The 19,086-nt window shown below is 39.2% G+C and overlaps 1 protein-coding gene across 2 annotated transcripts in view; it reads right to left on the bottom strand.

Moving 5' to 3' along the window:
* anxa5.S (annexin A5 S homeolog) overlaps positions 1-14,759 on the bottom strand; it is a 37,362-nt gene extending 22,603 nt beyond the window's left edge. Inside the window, exons 1-5 of one of the 2 annotated variants that reach the window (XM_041575116.1) lie at positions 14,647-14,759; positions 14,237-14,439; positions 3,524-3,586; positions 1,712-1,765; positions 534-580 (exon numbers count right to left, since the gene is read on the bottom strand). In XM_041575116.1, coding sequence (XP_041431050.1) covers positions 534-551 — 18 coding nt within the window. In that variant the 5' untranslated portion in view covers positions 552-580; positions 1,712-1,765; positions 3,524-3,586; positions 14,237-14,439; positions 14,647-14,759. 2 annotated transcript variants of the gene reach the window in all.
* Positions 14,760-19,086: the final 4,327 nt, after the last annotated feature.

Genomic DNA, 19,086 nt, shown 5'->3' with positions numbered 1-19,086 from the left:
CCAGTGAAGTACGCAGCAATGGGTTAATAAACAGAACAGAATTCGGAAAAGCTGCGGGCTGCCTCCTGCTGGTCATATGACCAGCAAGGGCTGAGCCAATTTGGGTGGGTTCTGTACAGTTACAGAAAATGAGAGGAGTAACTATGAAGTGTACACGTCAGTAGGGGGTTTTCTGTACAAGGGCAGTATCTATTTCGAGGGAAGAAGTATACTTCTAATGATACCCTTGCAAATCAAGGGTAAACAGATTAGTGCACAAAGTACACAACAACAACAAACAATACATTTAACCCTACATAATCCAGAAGGATAGTTGGTAAAATAATATGTAATATCAGATTTTAGTTTTAAAGTTAACTACAACTGCCAGGCTACTACAGCACACACCAGAAATACTCAGAGGCAGCTGAACTACAATTCTCAGCAACCCCACAAAAGCCAATACCTTTTTGCAAAAGAAGGCAGATTGAAGTCAGGTTTATCGGTCATTGGTTATTAGTTCATGCTTAGTAGATTATTAACATGTATCTTACCTTTGATTTAAAAGCCATTTTAGTGTTGATGAGGTAAGTGCTGAGGGCTGCAAAATAAAATACATTTGAAATTGAAATGACAAAAGGATATTTACTTCAGCACAGACATAAGAGTCTCTCAAGTAGCATGTAGGTTTGCCACCTGGCCGGTATTTTACCGGTGTGGCCAGTAAAAATGATGGTTGATCCCAATGTTATTAATAGGGAAAAAAGATAAATATATAGGAAGGCCGGTATTTTTTTCCAGAAAAGGTGGCAACCCTAGTAGCATGCTATGCACGGGATACAGGCTTGACTGTATGTAAGAAGTAAACCGGTCATGTGCAACTAGACACCCATCAGATGTTGTTGGACTAGAACTCCCAGCATTCCATAAGCAAGCAAAAGGTGTCAGGAGCGCTTGGAGCTGTATTTTCAAAGCATCTGTGGAGCGTCTGGTGTCTTGATCTCTGATCTCTGAAGCACTATAAGGTTTCCTATAACCCTGCCCCATTTACAAGTCTACAATTACTCCAGTGCTGCAATTGAATCTTCTGCGTTACCTTTAAATTAAATTGACATTAAAAGAAAGGTAAGGGGTAAGCCAAGCTATTGCTACAGCCTAATGAAATGCCCGGCATCAGTTTATTTTAGGAAAAGCTGGAAAGGTCTTTATTTTAGACCAAAGAAATACTCAGGAGGGTTCAGGGTTACCAACTATTCTGTAAAATAAATATAATCCTACCTCTGTTGTGTTTCCTCCCTACTAATAACATCAAAATCATTTTTACTGAGGGAAGGCCACTTAAATACTCACCATATGACAACAAAGCAATCACAACCAATTATTTTGCTTTCATTAGTCTAACTACAGATAAGCAATCCGTGCTAATAGTCGATTGATTGCTTGGTGTAACCCTATGGTAAAGTAACTATAAATTACTGGCTAACTGATTATTCTGCATATTTGTGAGGGAGTGTCTATCCTGATAGATATCCTGTATATAGTATACAGACAACTTTTCCTTAGAAAATAACAACAACAAAAAAAGGCAGAATTCTTGCTTGGCTTTACTGAGCACTAAATACACTATGGGATTCAGTATAGATCAACAGGTACAATAAACGCTGCCTTTCTTTAATCCAACCTGTGTAGCCTGTGTGCAGAGACACATTGAATGAATGCAATGAATACTTACAGAAGCTGCTGGGCAAGAGATGCTGCCTGTCTCCTCGGATTCCAGAGAGCACGTCTAGGAGAGAGAGAGTCTCTCAGGCAGTGGAAGTGAAGACCCACCCTCTGTGACCTGACACACCCTGGCTTGGCTCTGCCTTCTCCCACATCACATCTCTCTCAGCACAGGCCTATGTTTCCTCGTCTTACTGTGTGCTGCTGAACTAGGGTTGCCAGCTTTGCAGTTTTTTTGCCAAATTGGGCTACAAATTTCAAGTCCAGGCAGGTTTCCAAAGTACAAACTAGCCAAGGTACAGATGTGACCTAGTTTTTGGAGCCTTGGCGGCTTTGTAGTTTAAAAACTAACTAGAAAGTTTCCCCCCCTAGTGTGCCAATGCCATCCCAGTGCATGTTGGGTATTATAGTTTTTATTTAGCAAATGGATACAGCCAAGGTTAATGTGAAACTACAATCCCCAGAATGCAATTGAGTAGAAAGTCATAGAAAGCAACTGTTTTTAATTCCGATATCAACCCGTATGTACTACAGCCCGCTGCATCTGCTATGTGATAATCACATGTGCCACACAAATAGAATTATAGTTAGCTGCTTCTATATGCTTTTGTCATATTGATTGTTCAGTGTACAAATTGGGCTACTTTTTGGCTGGTTTTGAAATGTAAATTAATCTGGCAACTCTGCTCTGAACCATAACATTACCAGGTTTCCTACCTCATCCATTTCCAGCTGTGTGGCTTATAATCAGTCAGTTCAGATTGCTGCAGACTGCATTGCTTGTTGTACTAATGATTACCTGGCCATTCTTAGTTTATCATTTTATTTTTACTTATAAGTTGTAGCACCAATTATCAAGCAGCTGATTACTACAGTTGCCCCTTGGCATGTATAAATGGTCAGTATGATCGATAAATTAAATAGAAAACAGCCATTTTAACCCCAGACATGCCAGTATAATGAATGTACTACAGAAAATAAAATATCTGCATAATAATCCAAGCTATACCAGTGTAATTACTATAAATAAGGAATAATCTGCATATTAAATCCAGGTGTGCCAGTATAATTACTACAGGAAAGGGATAATCAGCATATTAACCACAGACGTGCCTATACATTGACTGCAGAAATGGCCAATGAGCACTCCATTAACTCCCAGGGCCGGATCTCCTGCGGGGGCGCCCCTAGGCAGCATTGTCCTAGCGCCTGCCCACATCTCCCCCCATGAACCATAAAACCTAGTAAATGCAATGGACTGCAGTTTACACATCTGTCTGTATGATGATTCATGCAGCCAAGTAATAGTTATTGTTGACTCAGGTAAGCATTATACTGTCATTGCAGTAAAGACTGAAATGAAGCAAGAAATGCCTTAACAACACTAAACTGTAGTAGATGCGATTGGTCTACCGCACACCTATGTTGCAATTACACTGCAATGGTGGTGCTGGTTAACTGTTGACCAGGCTTGGTCCCTTAGCAACCGTAGAATGTATATACAGATCTGCACACACTCAATGTTTTGCAGTTAGGGAGCATACCCCATTTATTGTATCAGCGTTTCGGGGGGTTCACCCTCCCTTCGTCAGGATACAGCATGAAGTGTACAAAACATCTTTATACACATAGATGTGGATAGATCCCGCCTCCCTCACCCATAATCCTCAATTGTCCAATTAAACACTTGATTGTAGTGCCGATTTCAAAGTCCAATGAACAAAACAAAAAGTCCAACTGTTTGGTAATGGCAAAGCCCTAATCAATTAAAGTATTTACATACTGGTCATAACCTTCTATATGAAAAATAAAGTATACTCACTGCCAGTGGGCTGTTATTTTTACCTCTACTCAAATTTTTTTCCCCTCCACCAGCATTTCTTATCTGTGAAGGAAAAGGGAAATCATCAGAACCAAAGAAATTAAATTAATTCAAAGAAAACATGCAAGGCTGAAATTTTCATTAAGGCCTCTGGGAAACAATGTTTTTAATTGCCAGATCCAAAAAGCCTTGCGTCTTAACAAAAACCTTGTACATTCCCTGCATCTCTACTAACCGCCTCCAGAATCTGCCATCTAAGGTGTGACACGTTATGCTTTGCTTCAAAAAATGTTTCGTTAATAACATCTTCTTCTTTTTCTTTTCTTATATTTGCATTGGTTCCCTCCCTGTTGGGCTCTGGTTTAAAGTTCCTTATCGTGTTTTTATGTTCATTCATTCTTTTTTTTTTTTTAAATGCTCTAGATGTTTGGCCAACATAGCCAAGGCCACATGGGTATTTCAGCAAATAGATTACCCCCAATTCTAAAATGGCAACATATTACACAGTGTCATACAACAGAAGGTCTTATACTTCATACTTACAAATGACATACAAACACAGATTGATGCAGTAGGTAAAGAGGCCCTTGCTCACTAGAGATTGTAATATAAAAAAGAGGCAACTCAGCCTGAAGAGCCAGCAGCACGGACAAAGCTTTATGGTTCCACCAAGATGAAAATCTGACTCCACTCTACAATGATAGTATTCTGCCATAACCTGCTTAAAAAAAACCCTGGCTTGGGTTCTACTTCTAAAGCTCGGTTATGAATTGTTCAAATGACCAACAATACTTAGTCCTGTTAATGCTGTATAAAAAGCAATTTCTTGAAGTCAATCCAACATTTCGGTTGCATGTAATGTCCTGAGGTTATTAAACGTAATTGAAACTTTGATCAAACTTTAATTAACTGTTGTTTATTCAACAGCGAGTTCTGCAAGTGCTGCTTTCATTTGTAATTGAATAAGAAATCTTGTAAAAGCTTTTATGTTGTGCTATATTCCCTCCATTCTTCCATATAAAAAACACATGGTCCTGTTCTTCTTGGAGATCATGAAGTCAAAAAGGATATCATGTTCTGGTAAAAGGTGACAACACTCACAAACTGTTGGAGAGGCTGGGCCTAGCATGATTCACTAAGTGACAGTAACACATTCTGTCGATGGATTGGGATCAGACATACTGTAAGTAAGGTAAGGGCAAGGGTTTTCGCTGCCCAAATTACAGTTTTAAAATAAATAATCGCAATCATTGCTGATCCTCAGATCCTTTTTAACTAAGTATGATACTTGTTAACTGTGTAGCCTGGTGTGTGTAAGAGAGACAGAGTGTGGACAGGTTCTGATTCAGTCTGGGTTCTTTCTGCTTCTTTCTTTGTGCGTGACTGTGTCTGTGTGTTAGAGAGACTGAGTGAGTCTGCCTGTATGTATGTGGGCATTATTGCACAGCAAGTGTGGGCATGGGTACTAATGTGCCCAAAACCTGCAGGCTGGGGGGGGAGGGGGTGCTAGCCAGGGGGTGCAATGTTTCAGTGGGTGGTAGGCCAAACTTTGGCTCGGACCCCCCCTGCTTCATATGAATTGCATCTGTTAAATACAGAAATGGGGGAAACAAAATAGCACAGGTCACTGCTATCATAATGCATTACGTGGTTTTGCATATTTTAATGTCAGATCAAATACTGCAATTATGTAAAGAGAAAATTGAGTTTAACAGAAAAAGTTTGCTGTCATGGGATACAACCTGTAATTAAAGGACAAGTAAAACCTACATTTTCCTCCCATGTATATAAGTTGGGTATATCTTCTTCTCCCAAGCCACATCATTTGTACTGCATCCTCCTTCATTTACCAGCTCCATCACATTTTCCTAAAACAAATAGCAGCTTTCACCCATCAGCCATTTTCCCTCTGACACATCATCAGTAACATTGACATCTGCAAACAGGACATGTATGCTGTAAAGTTCATTCAATGCACAGTGCAGGGTTACACAGGCACAACATACTTTAATAAACAGTTCAGCTGGGGTTGAGCACTGTAATGGTTAAGCTGAGCTCAGGAGAGGTGGTTAAGAGAAAAAATAGGATCAGGCAGCTAGAGTTTCTATGGGAATCAGCAATGCTATTTCTTCATTGGCTGTTAGACTGGAGTGTTTAGTACTCTGAGCTGAGAAGTACTGAGCATGCTCATGAGCCAACAGCCAAAGTAAATTCCTGAGGGAGGGGGCAGAATGGGTTAGAGGAGTAGAAGGATTTGTAGTGATTAAGGGGTTTGTTCACCTTTAAATTAACTTTTCGTATGACGTAGAAAATTATAATCTGAGATAATTTGCAATTGGTTTTCATTTTTTAATTATTTTAATTATTCCAGCTTTCAATTCCAGCTATCTGGTTGCTATGGTCCAAATTACCCTAGCAACCATGCATTGATTTGAATAAGAGACTGGAATATGAATAGGAAAAGGCCTGAATAGAAAGATGAGTAATAAAAAGTAGCAATGACAATGCTTACAGAGCATTTGTTTTTTTGTTACCCCCATCTTTAACTGGAAAGAGTCAAAAGAATAAGACAAATAATTCAAAAATTATACAAAAGAAAAAATGAAGGCTAGTTGAAAAGTTGCTTCGAATTGGCCATTCTATAACATACCAAAAGTTAACTCAAAGGTGAACCACCCCTTTAAGGGGATGCTGCAGCCTTACTGTTAACTATTTAACAACCAGAGTGGCAGGTATCTAAAGATAATAAAGCGGCTGTTCACTGATTACATTTTTTTAGGGAGGGTTTACATGTTCTTTAAAGACAATCCCCATTTCATAAAGAAAATACATAATTAAAGTACTGCAATGAAATTGTTATTGGTTTTGCTTTCTGTTCACATTAACTTCTGCTACTACATTTACTAAATGCAGACATAGGAAATTCAGATTTTCCTATCCCACCCACATCATGACAACAGAAAAAAACATGTACAATACACATCACTATGTTTGTAAATGAGTAAAAACCATGAGAGCAAGTCACCAGCCCGACTGACTCATTCACGCAACTGTCAGCAACTAAACTACGGAGAAATGATTCAGAAAATGACTTCTGGTTGGAGGCCAACTCACAAGGGTAAATATTTCACTGGCAAATATCAAGAATGTAGTGGCAGTGATGATTGTGCATCTCAGCAGCTGTATCCCATATTACATAGTTAAATCGGGTTGAAAAAAGACAAAGGCCATCAAGTTCAACCCCTCCAAATGAAAACCAGCATTCATACACACACCCTCCCCTACTTTCACATAAATTATATATATCCATATCTATACTAAAGGGATGCTGTCATGGGAAAAAAACTATTTTTAAATGAATCAGTTAATAGTGCTGCTCCAGCAGAATTCTGCACTGAAATCCATTTATCAAAAGAGCAGAACAGATTTTTTTATATTGAAATCTGACATGGGGCTAGACATATTGTCAATTTCCCAGCTGCCCCAAGTCATGTGACTTGTGCTCTGATAAACTTCAATCACTCTTTACTGCTGTACTGCAAGTTGGAGTGATATCACCCCCTCCCTCCCCCCCCCCAGCAGCCAAACAAAAGAACAATGGAAAGGTAACCAGATAACAGTTCCCTAACACAAGATAATAGCTGTCTGGTAGATCTAAGAACAGCACTCAATAGTAAAAACCCATGTCCCACTGAGACTCATTCAGTTACATTGAGAAGGAAAAACAGCAGCCTGCCAGAAAGCATTTCTCTCCTAAAGTGCAGGCACAAGTCACATGACCAGGGGCAGCTGGGAATTGACAAAATGTCTAGCCCCATGTCAGATTTCAAATTTGAATATAAAAAAAATCTGTTTGCTCTTTTGAGAAATGGATTTCAGTGCAGAATTCTGCTGGAGTAGCTCTAATAACAGGTACTTTTTGAAAAAAACATGTTTTCTGATGACAGGATCCCTTAACTATAGAGTTTTATAGCCTTTAATATTATGTCTATATTAATTGAAAGAAATCAAAAAACTTTTTATTTATTCTATATTTTCTTGAATTTAAAATAATATTTTCAGGCTTACACGAAATGACCAGGACTAGTATGTATTGTATAATATATTTTATATTATGTCTCTACGCATTAACGCCTATTCAGACACACTGGGGAAGATTTATTAAAGGAAAACTATACCCCCAAAATGAATACTTGAGCAACAGATATTAACATCATATTAAGTGGCATATTAAAGAATCTTACCAAACTGGTCTATATATTTAAGTAAATCTTGTCTTCAGCCACCATTTCGTAATGGTCTCTGTTCTGCCTCAGAGATCCCCTGACCAGAAATAGTACAACTCTAACTGTAACAGGAAGAAATGTTGAAGCAAAAGACAGAACTCTGTCTTTTAATTGGCTCATGTGACCTAACAAGTATGGTTTGTTGGTAGGTTTGTGTGCACTGTGAATCATACGATCCAAGGGGGCGCCCCTTATTTTTTAAAATGGCAATTTTCTATTTATGATTACCCAATGGTAGATACTAGTAGAAAAGAATATTATTATGGAAATGGTTTATTTACATGAAGCAGGGTTTTACATATGAGCTGTTTTATGTGAGACCTACATTGTTTGGGGGGTATAGTTTTTCTTTAAAGGTCGAATTAAAAATTCGAATTTTCGAATTTTTCAAGGTCAGTTTTTTATGGTCGATTAGATTTTTTTTTAAAAATTCAAATTAGATTTTCGAGATTTATCATACTCTGGCCCTTTAAAAATTCAGATTTGACTATTCGCCACCTAAGACCCGCTGAATTACAGTATAAGTCAATGGGAGAGGTCCAGTGACCAATTTGGAGATGTTTGTAGCCTTCCTGACATTCAAGGCTTTTTTTTTTTGGAGAAAAAAACTAAAATAGAGTTTGATCGAATTAGAATCAAATTTTTCGAGTTTTCGGGTCGTTTAAATTTGAGTTTTTACAATTCTATTTTATTAATACATTTCCCCAAGGCGCATTTCGAATTCAATCGAATTTTAGGGAGTTAAAAAAACTCACATGAATTTTCAATTCGACCCTTGATAAATGTGGCTCTTATTTTTGGGTTGAAAGCGCTGACGTGTTGGCAAGTTTAAAACTGAATTTATACAGATCATTAAAGGTCATGGCTGGAAGAAGCACTGAGGAAGAATGAGTCACATTTAGTAAGTCACATGGACACATCTTTTTTTGTGTAGAAAAACTAACCGACAGAGCAGAGAAGGGAGTTATGATTCTTGAGGAGTTTTTCTCAAACCCTTCTGCTTGTGACCAATTTAATTGAGCTTTATTATAACAAAAGTTATGTTGGTCTAGACTCTAGACAGTCACCAACTGTTATTCCATAAGTATACAGGACATTAAACAAGCCACCATCCTCATTAGCATTTGCTGATTATCAAAATGAAGTGTGTCTTTATTTGACATTACCCAGCTATTGGAAGAGGCGCATTGTAGGTACTATTAATGTGTGGGTCAGGACCTCCGCCACCTGGACCTCCCTCCACTCGCCCGAGCCTTAGAGACCCTCGCTGCCCCGCCGATGGGGCGGGGCGCGCGTCTATAAAAGTTCAACCCGGAAATCGGAGCCGGCATTTGTAAGGTAAAGGGGGTGCGAGGTCGGCCCGAATCCACACGACCCTCGGGTATCGGCTCGTCCCACACATTATTACTAGGTACAAATGTAACGGTTGGCACCCTAAATCTAGAACCCATGCCAAGCACCCTGGTCTCGTGCTCGTGCTTCAGCCTGTAGCAGCCGCCTTTGGCCTCGGGAGGAGCCCTCAGCTACTCAGATGCCATCAGGTCTTAAAACGAGAGGTGCAAGGTGAGGGGTTCTAGACAGGCAGAAGTCACAACTGTAGGCAAAGTCTTTGGGCAGAAGGTCGTGGTACAAGGCGTTAGGCAATAGAGTAATCAGATAAGGCCGGGTCGGGGCAGGCAGAGAATGAACGTAGTCAGGCAGGCAAGGGTCAAACCAGGAAGTCAATCAGAAGGGTTAAGCAGAATCAAAGTCGGTAATCAGGCAAGGGTCAGTATTCAGAAGTCCGGATAGTCAAATAGCCAGGCAGGGGTCACAACAGTAATCAAAACACAGATTAATCAGAAGCTCTAAAGCACAGAAGCACCTGGAACAAGATCCTATAACGGCCAATGTCTTGAAGCCCAAAAGAGCCTTTTATAGTGTTTGATTTTCATGCCATTGCGTGCCGGCGTCATTATGCCAGCACGCCGGCGACAATAAAGGAAAACGAGACGTGGGCGCGCGTGCCCTAAGAATCTGACATGACGGCAGAAGAGGAACGGCGTGGCGGGCGTCCCTGCCGCACCATTAGACCACCAGGGTGAATAAGATTTGTCACAACAGTGTTCTGCACAACCACTTGCCATTACACACCTCGTGGAATAAAATGAAAACCTATGAGGGAGGGAGATGGAATGCAGATAAGCAAACATAAGAATCTCTTTAAGGGGTTGTTTGCCAGAAAATGTAAAGAAAAATGTAAAGAATTTCTAAAGTGTTACTATATGAGAGGTAAAATGTTTTATGAAATACTTGAACAGGATACTTCAGAACTGAGTTGTGCTCTGTATAGCAGGTATATAGCCAAAAAGGAAACATGTGAGTTCTCTTTTAATAGTAACAAATATGATCAATTTGAAAAAAATCTCCAGATTGCATTTCATTTACTATAGTGCATCTGAAATATGTTAATGAACATATCTCAAAGGTCAGGAATTATATTCAAAACACCACTTTGAGGCATTTCAGTAGTGTAACTAGCAGGGACGATCCTGGGGCTGCTGCAGCCCCGATGCTAAACAACTGCTTCGCGATTTAAAGGAAAACTAAACCCCCCAAACAATGATAATTGTATAAAACAGCTATATGTAAAATCCTGCTTCATGTAAATAAACCATTTACATAATAATATACTATTTAGTAGTATGTGCCATTGGGTAATCGCAGGGCCGCCATCAGGGGGTCACAGGGGGGACAGTTGTCCCGGCCAGCAGGGTTTGGAATCTAATGGGGGGGGCCTGGCCATGCTTCACTTACTTGATTATCCAGGCCCCCCCCCTGCTTTCAGCGTGCTGCACAGTAGCTCTGTGCACTGAAGCTTTTCTTCTATTAAGATTTCCTGTAACCTAATTGGTCCCGGTAAATCTGCATTGGCATTGGGATTGGATCCCCTTAAAGGACCACAAGGGTTCATAAAATCTTAATAGAAGAAAAGCTGACAGCTGACAGAGCTGCTGTGCAGCACACTGAAAGCAGGGGGGCTAGGCTAATCAAGTAAGGGCCCTCCCTTAGGCACAAAACCCTGGCAAGCAATTTTTTAAAAAATTTGGGGGGATCTGGGCAATTTTCTTTTAACTTGCAGGGGGGCCCCTGATCACCAATGGCCTTTTTTAACTTGTGGGGGGCCCGAGGCCATCAATTTTTTTTTTTGCTTGCAGGGGGGCCCTGCCACAAATTTTTTTTTTTTTTTTTTTTAAAAAAAAAACCTTTTATGGGGGGCCCTGGCGCCAATGTTTTTTTTAACTTGTAGGGGGTCCCTGATCACCAATTGTTTTTTTTTAACTTGTAGGGGGGCCCTGATCAATTTATTTTTTTAACTTGTAGGAGTGTGGGGGGGGTTACCTTTTTTAGCACTGATGTCTATGTGGTCTTTTAACTGTGATGTGGAGTGGGCGGGATTTGGGGTGGGGCTTGGGGGCCCAGAAAATTTTGTTGTACGGGGCCCCATGATTTCTAATGCCGGCCCTGGATAATCGTAAATAGAAAATTGCCATTTTAAAAAATAAGGGCAGCCCCCTAGGATCGTAAGATTCACGGTGCACATAAACAAACCAAACAAATTATACATGTTAGGTCACATGAGCCAATTAACAGACATAGTTCTGTCTTTTGCTTTCACACTTCTTCCTATTACAGTTAGAGTTGAAGTATTTCTGGTCAGGTGATCTCTGAGGCAGGGCACAGACCATCATGAAATGGGTGTTCAAGGCAAGAGATGTAAAAGGGCAACATTTACTAAAATATATATACCAGTTTGGTAAGATTCTTTAATATGTCACTTAATATGATATAAACTGTTGCTTAAACTTTAGCGTTGGAGGGAGTCAAAGGGGAGCCGCATCAGTGCAATGAACACTATAGTGCTTTCTGCACTAGTGGAGCCGAATTTCGGGTTTAAAAACTGGAAATTCTGCTTTTCAATTTACAGGAGGCAAATTCTTGTCACCCCTGATAACTGCCTAATGGCAGGAGCTGCCCTGCTAACTAGAATTTAAAAATGGGTTATCTTAGATATAGTGGAGATATTTTGATGATTGTTCCTTGAGAAAGGCAATACACAGATAGTTATTTTGTTATTTCTCGTGTTTTTACATTATGTTGCAGTATATGATCAAAGTGAGAAATAAAATCTACCTGGAGCTTTGGGCATTTATGGGATGAATAGGAAAGACTGTTGTACCTGAACAATAAAATAAGAAACAAACACCCTTTATTTAAATAAGATGGCCACAGTGCTATTTGATTATATTAACCCTTCTATCTTTGTTATAAAATAGTAAAACTGTAGGATAAAAAGAAACAGTTACTAGTATAAGAATGTACAGTATGTTCAGTCCTCAGTTGTCAAAGTTCTCCCAAATGATCTTCTGGAAATAGCAGCGCATAGAAACTCCACCACTGAAAGCTATGAGACAGACGTATCACCACTATATACCAAGTATATACTGCAGTATTTTAATAAACAGGGACACACCCTAATGCAAGTGTTTATTTATGTTACCAGACCGTACAAGTGTTGATTATAGATATGAATCCAAGCCTAGCAGAGTAATTCTAACACAATCACACTCTTCCCAAGAATTATAGGTGTAATTCCGTAAGTGTGAATGGGTACTTGCAAACCCCCCATGGATTAAATATGCATCTCAAACAAGGATAGGTAAACAAAACTTGCTGGCTCCCCTTAGCACATTAAGGGCTCTTACAGACAAGCGTTTTTACCTGCGCTCCCCTGCGTTCCGTTTTTCTGCGTTCAGCCGCAGGGGAGCGCAGGGATAGACGCATTACATTTTTTCCAATGGGGCTGTACTCACACAGGCGGGTGTAGGCGCCGAACGCAGGTTGAGACGCAACATGCTGCATTTTTCCTGCGTTCGGCGCCTACACGAGCCTGTGTGAGTACAGCCCCATTGGAAAAAATGTAATGCGTCTATCCCTGCGCTCCCCTGCAGCTGAACCCAGAAAAACTGAACGCAGGGGAGCGCAGGTAAAAACGCTTGTCTGTAAGAGCCATAAAACATAAAAGAGCCAAAAAGCATTTATGGTGTGAAAACCTTCTCCATTGCCTTTAAAGTATATATTGCACTTACTAATAGTTAAGAATACAATGGCTCATCAATCAAATCCCAAAGCAAATCCCTCCTACTGGTATAACAACGTTTCAGTACTGGAGTTTTAAGTCATATGCCAATAATTAAACCTCATTGTAGGAAAGATATACAAGTATGGGACCTGTTATCCAGAATGCTCAGGACCTGGGGTTTTCCTGGATAACAGATCTTTTCGTAATTTGGATCTTCATAACTTAAAGCTGGCCATAGACGCAACGATCCGATCGTACGAATCGTGGATTCGTACGATTTTCGTCCGGCGGAGATCGGTCGTTTGGTCGATCGGACAGGTTAGAAAATTTCTGTCGGCTGCCGATAATATCTCTGCGTGTATTGCCGATCGTACGATTTTCAGAGGGAGACTGTCACCAGCTTTGTCAGACATAACTATCGTACGATTGCTGTCAGGGACAGAACATCGGCTGATCTGTTCTTATTTGATCGGAATGGTAAGTAGAGGGTCGGGAGATGGGAAAGTCCGATCGTACATTGATTCGTACGATCGGATCTTTGCGTCTATGGCCAGCTTTTTACTAAAAATGATGTAAATACTCAATTAGCCCAATAGGCTGGTTTTGCTTCCAATAAGGATGAATTATATCTTAGATTGAATCAAGTACAAGGTACTGTTTTATTATTATGAGAAAAAGGGAATCATTTTATAAAAACTAGATCATTTAGATAAAATGGAGTCTATGGGAGACGGCCTTTCCATAATTTAGCTTTCTGGATAACGGGTTTTCGGATAACGAACCCCATACCTGTATAGCGTGCTGAACTATATACAGTTATAGGATGTAAGCTGTAAGGTCTCTTTTTCATAATAAAAAGATCTGGTTACTAAACATAACACATATAATGAAAACCAGTAGTGATGAAGAAGAGAAAACACATACAATTAATTATTCAGAAAAGCCAGTAGAGTTAGAGAAATATAAACATGTAGTGTACAACCCAAGGCATCAGTCACTATTATAAGAACACACAGGAAAGATACAGACCAGGCACATTCACTTGACTATTATATTTACTGAACCGTCTCTTGGAGGCAGGACACCAAGGTAGTAATTCACAAAAGTGGAGCTAACTGAAATTGGAGTGAGAATTATTATTGGTGCTAGGTTTAAGTTAACATAATGTATAATTTAGGAAAGCCATTCTGTTTTGGATTTTGTACATTTAGGAGTTAAAATGTCATACGAGAGCACCACTTAATTTAATTTGCTGTACAATTTGAGTTATTAACAGCCCAAGAAAATGAGAAATAATATACTTACTCCTAAGTGGTGTCAGCCATCAGACTGCATCGGCTTTGAAGGGGGGTTAAAAAAAAAGTATATTAAAGCTAATTTTAGATTGTAGCTCTGGAAGATTTGATGATTAGCTTCATTTTCCAGTATTCCCATATGAAGTTGTCTCATGGTGTATTAAATCTGTTCTTTTGATTTGGACAATATCACCTGGGCAAGGAATTCTTCAGCTGTCGGGTCAAGAAGAAGATTAGCAGAATCAACAAAAACATCAATAAGAAGAACAATGCCAGATACAGCAATAGTTTTGTATCCATGTCCATTCTTGATGCCACACAGTCTTGATATGTCCCTTAAGATTATTCAGACCGTAGATCTGTACCTTAACAAAGCATATTCTTGAATAAAAAAAAATTAGAATTATTTTTTTTAAATACCTGTAATACTGTTCACTCTTTTTGTTTCAATGCTGAACCTTCACAAAGTCTCTAAAATAGATGCAAGGAATTTGTTTTATTATTTTATATTAGGTAAAGTAAAACAGCCCACAGGCAGGATCCTTCAAGGACATGTAGCAAGTTCTCATTCTATGGAGAGACATCTGTCAGCAGCAAGCTGCCACATACTGCCTTAAAGGAGAACTAAAGCCTAACTAAAGAAGTAGCTAGAAATGTTGTACATTATGTTTTGGGCTTCTGTACCAGCCCAAGGCAACCACAGCCCTTTAGCAGTAAAGATCTGTGTCTCCAAAGATGCCCCAGTATCTCCTCCTCTTCTTTTCTGCTGATTCACTGCATATGCTCTGTGCTGCTGTCACTTACTGAGCTTAGGGACCCACTCACAATATACAGTACACACAGAAAATAATTGTTACAAAACAAGGGCGATTAGTAATTTATACAGATAATCACTACATGGCAGCACAGAAACCAGTGCAATTAGCATTACAATTTAATAATCAGCCTTGTAGCTTCAGCTTATATTACAGACAAACCTCATTTTCTGTTTGATAATTTGCGACAACCCCATAACTTTGCTTCTCAACAGCTGCTCAGAGCCCACTGAGCATGTGAGTGTCGCAGACAATTTCCATGCTGGTGACCCCCTGTGATAGGTTTGAAGTCCTGGATCATTGCTGCTATTGACAAGCTGAAACTTTAGGCTGATGCAATAAGTTCAGTATATAAAATAGCATTTTAAGCCATATTCATTTTTAGGTTTTAGTTCTCCTTTAAACCCACTCTATGTCCTGGTCACAAAATGTGTCCCCTGATAAGATCATCAGAACAAACTGAGCATCTCTACACAGGAGCTGTAACTCTGAGATAAGAAATTGTTCCATGCAGTCAACCTGCTTTCTGAGCACAGAATAACAAACTGTTGGTTTTATTCTAGGGTCTAGTACAGTGTGAAAAAGCTCTCCCAATGGAGTTCTCTCCAGTTTTAGAATAGTTATAGCACATACAGAATTACATTTTCTGTATGTGCTATAACAAAGTTTCAGAAAAAAGAAATCTGAAACTTTGTGACTTTCGGGCGCATGTGCAGTAGCTCCGTACCGGCAAATGCCTCCAACTGCGCATGCGCACGAAAGTCACGAAGTTTCCGATTTCTTTTTTCAGAAACTTTATGACTTTTGGCGCATGCATAGTAGATCCTTACCGGTAAATGCCTCCTACTGTACATGCGCCACCAAACACCGCTTAATACAGGATGAAGAGCGCTCGGGAGAAGATGGCTGCCATGAACTCCGCTGGAGAGGATCTAGAAGGAGGGGTAAGTAACAATTTAGGGACATTTGCCCAGGGGGGGGTGAGGTAGGCCGGGGGGAGGAGGGCCTATGCAGGGGTGGGGGGGAGGGATTTTTTCGCCTAGGCGTTGAATTCTCTTTTAAGGGTCAGGGCACACAGGCAGATTCAGGGAGATTAGTCACCCGGCGACAAATTTCCTGTTCTTTGGGGCGACTAATCTCCCAGAACTGCCTATCTAAGGCTTTAATGAAAATCGCTGGCGGTAAGGCAATCGGAGCGATTCAGAGCGATTCGTTCACACACTGAATATGCACCAATATCTTTCATATAGTGCACTTGTGATTGTGAAGTGGTACTCCAGCTCACAGTTTTATTTGCATTGTGTGGTGAACAAACATTGTATCACAAGGCTCCTTTTGGTCAGTGTCTGGGTGTGGTCCTTGATTCTGCCGACTATGTCAGACAGTTTAAAACAAATTTGTCCCCTACACTACAGGGCATATTATGGTAAGGAGACAAACACAAATTGAGTTTGGTCTACAGCTGAAAGCAAAAGTTTGTGAAATTAAGTGTAGCTGTGCATTAGCATTGTTCTTCCACTCAGAAACTACTACTACTTTTTACTTGCAACTAAATATATCGTTTAGAAAACAGTGTTCAAACTTTTGAACTCAACACTGATCATCACAATACATGGGGGGTTATTTATTAAAGTCCGATTTTTTTTTTACTTTTAAAGGGAAAGCACCATTTTTTCAGAGAAAACAAACTTGATTTCTTTCGTGATTTATTAAACTCCAGTGGTGTTAAATGTATAAAAATAAAGTATGCCAACTCAGACCGGCCGAGATCATGTAGAAGTCAATAGACCTTGTAGCTATGTGCATCCGACATGACATGACTGTCGGATGCAAACGCTGGACGTTGTATCTTCATTCGACACGCAGATACAAGGTCCGACATTTCTAGTACTTACATTATGTTCGGACATGCGTCTTGTTGCATGTGCTTCCTCTCAGCCCTTCAGATTGGTACAAGCTGCACCATGGAGTTCAGCCCTTATGTGCACACACTTTTGAACAATTCCTGGATGTTCTAACCTTGTTATGTAAAACAATAGACTGCCATGCATGTCTGCATGATAGAAGTTGCTTTCCTCCAGGTAATAATCAATTGGTGCCAATTTCACAGTCCTGTGAGGAACTGAAAAATAACTCTGAAAAGGATAGCTCTCTGTTGAAAGCTATGGTTCAGCATGTGAACATGGGGATATAGAAAATACATTTGGAAAGGCCACAAGCAGAAAGCTTGGGTCCAGAGCCCTAAGAAGGTAGAGGGTGCTGGGGTCACTAAACACACTTGAGCTTTAGATATGCTTGCCAAGGCTATCTATAGAAACTAGGGATTATTAGGAGAGAGGAGATTAGGATTATAAAGAAAGAGAGAGAAATGTGGTATTTTAATACCCCATTGGCTCTCCTATATCAGCAAGACCAACTAAACCAAAAAACTTTGCAATTAAATACATAGACTGGCAATTAGCTCATATATTACATGCAGTGGGGCTGCTGAAAAAAAACTGAACCAGATTTTTGTTTTAATATTCCTACTAGAAGTAGACTAATCTAAGAAAATTCAAGACTTGTTGCAGTGAAATTTAGCTCTTATGTTAGTACAGTTTATGAGTTCTAATACGTCTTGAACATTTCCTTGAGAAGAGAAATTTATATAGTATGATCTTGTGACCCCTCCAGACCTACTGGATTTGGAAACTGAACATTGTGGAGCCTTTGGCCTGTTACTTTAGTCCTTCTGTCCTCCTATTAATATATATGTATATGTATGTATATATATATATATATATATATATATATATATATATATATATATATATATATATATATATATACTCACAATACTGGAGCACTCATGCACAAAAACAGCTGCCTGGGTGCAGTATTCAAAGATTATGAAGACCAAAAATACTGTACAAAAACCGCACTCACAGGACTTTATACAGGTGCAAAAAAGATCTGTTTATTTTTTACGACGTTTCGGCTTCTCTTACTGAAGCCTTTTTCATTGTGGAGCCTTTGGCCTGTTACTTTAGTCCTTCTGTCCTCCTATTAATATATATGTATGTATATATATATATATATATATATATATATATATATATATATATATATATATATATATATATATAGGATATGCTTAGCATGTATATTCTATCCTCAGTCTGACTTTAATTTTGTGATTGAATATTTGATTTATGGTTGTGTTCACTGGTAGCCTAACTACTACAAACTAAGCCAAACTAATGTTCCACAATGTATGTGCTCAATATCTTGTTATCTATTGTACATATATGTATATTTAGACAAATTATGACTGACAATATTTGGTTTTTATGAAATAAAGACATTTACTGTATAAAGATTAGTGTATAGGTAACAACTGGACAATGCAAATGAGTATTCAATAAATAAAAAGTTAGTCAAAATACAAGGCATAAATGTTTATGGTGATGATCATTGTGTTTTTATCATTTTTAATTACAGATATAGGATCTATTATTGGGAATGCTTGGGACCTGGGTTTTTTGGGTAAGGGGTTCTCTCTATAATTTGGATAATCAAACCCTAAAGCTGCCCTAAAAACATGTAAGCATAAACAAAACCCAAATAAAATTGTTTTGCTACCAACATGGTTTTATGATAGCTTACAAAGTAGTATATTAGTATAATCATTAATAAGTAGATATTAATCATGAAATAATTAAAAATTGTTTGATTAAATAGAACTCTTCTGATTGGCAAGAAAGTCCAGAGCAGTCACATGGAAGGGAACACTGTACCACCCCTTCTATCAAGCAGAGTGCTGCAATAGTAGTAGTGTGATACTGCCAGCCTGACCGCTCACCATCTCCTCAGAAACCTGATCATATGTTTTGTTGAGAAGGAAAGAGATACAAACAGACATTGCAGCTTTAATAGGGAGCTTGTTATGATCCACCATGTAACACATAAATTATTTGTGTAGTAAAGCCTATAAATTGCCCCAATTCCTCTGCATATGTCCAAGAACAAAGACAGGATCCCTTACATGAGGTGCCCAGTTACAACC

This window comes from Xenopus laevis, chromosome 1S (genome assembly GCF_017654675.1).
Source record: "Xenopus laevis strain J_2021 chromosome 1S, Xenopus_laevis_v10.1, whole genome shotgun sequence".
Taxonomy (NCBI): domain Eukaryota; kingdom Metazoa; phylum Chordata; class Amphibia; order Anura; family Pipidae; genus Xenopus; species Xenopus laevis.
Note: the sequence above shows the minus strand (reverse complement) of the source record. Positions and strands in the feature narration are given on the sequence as shown.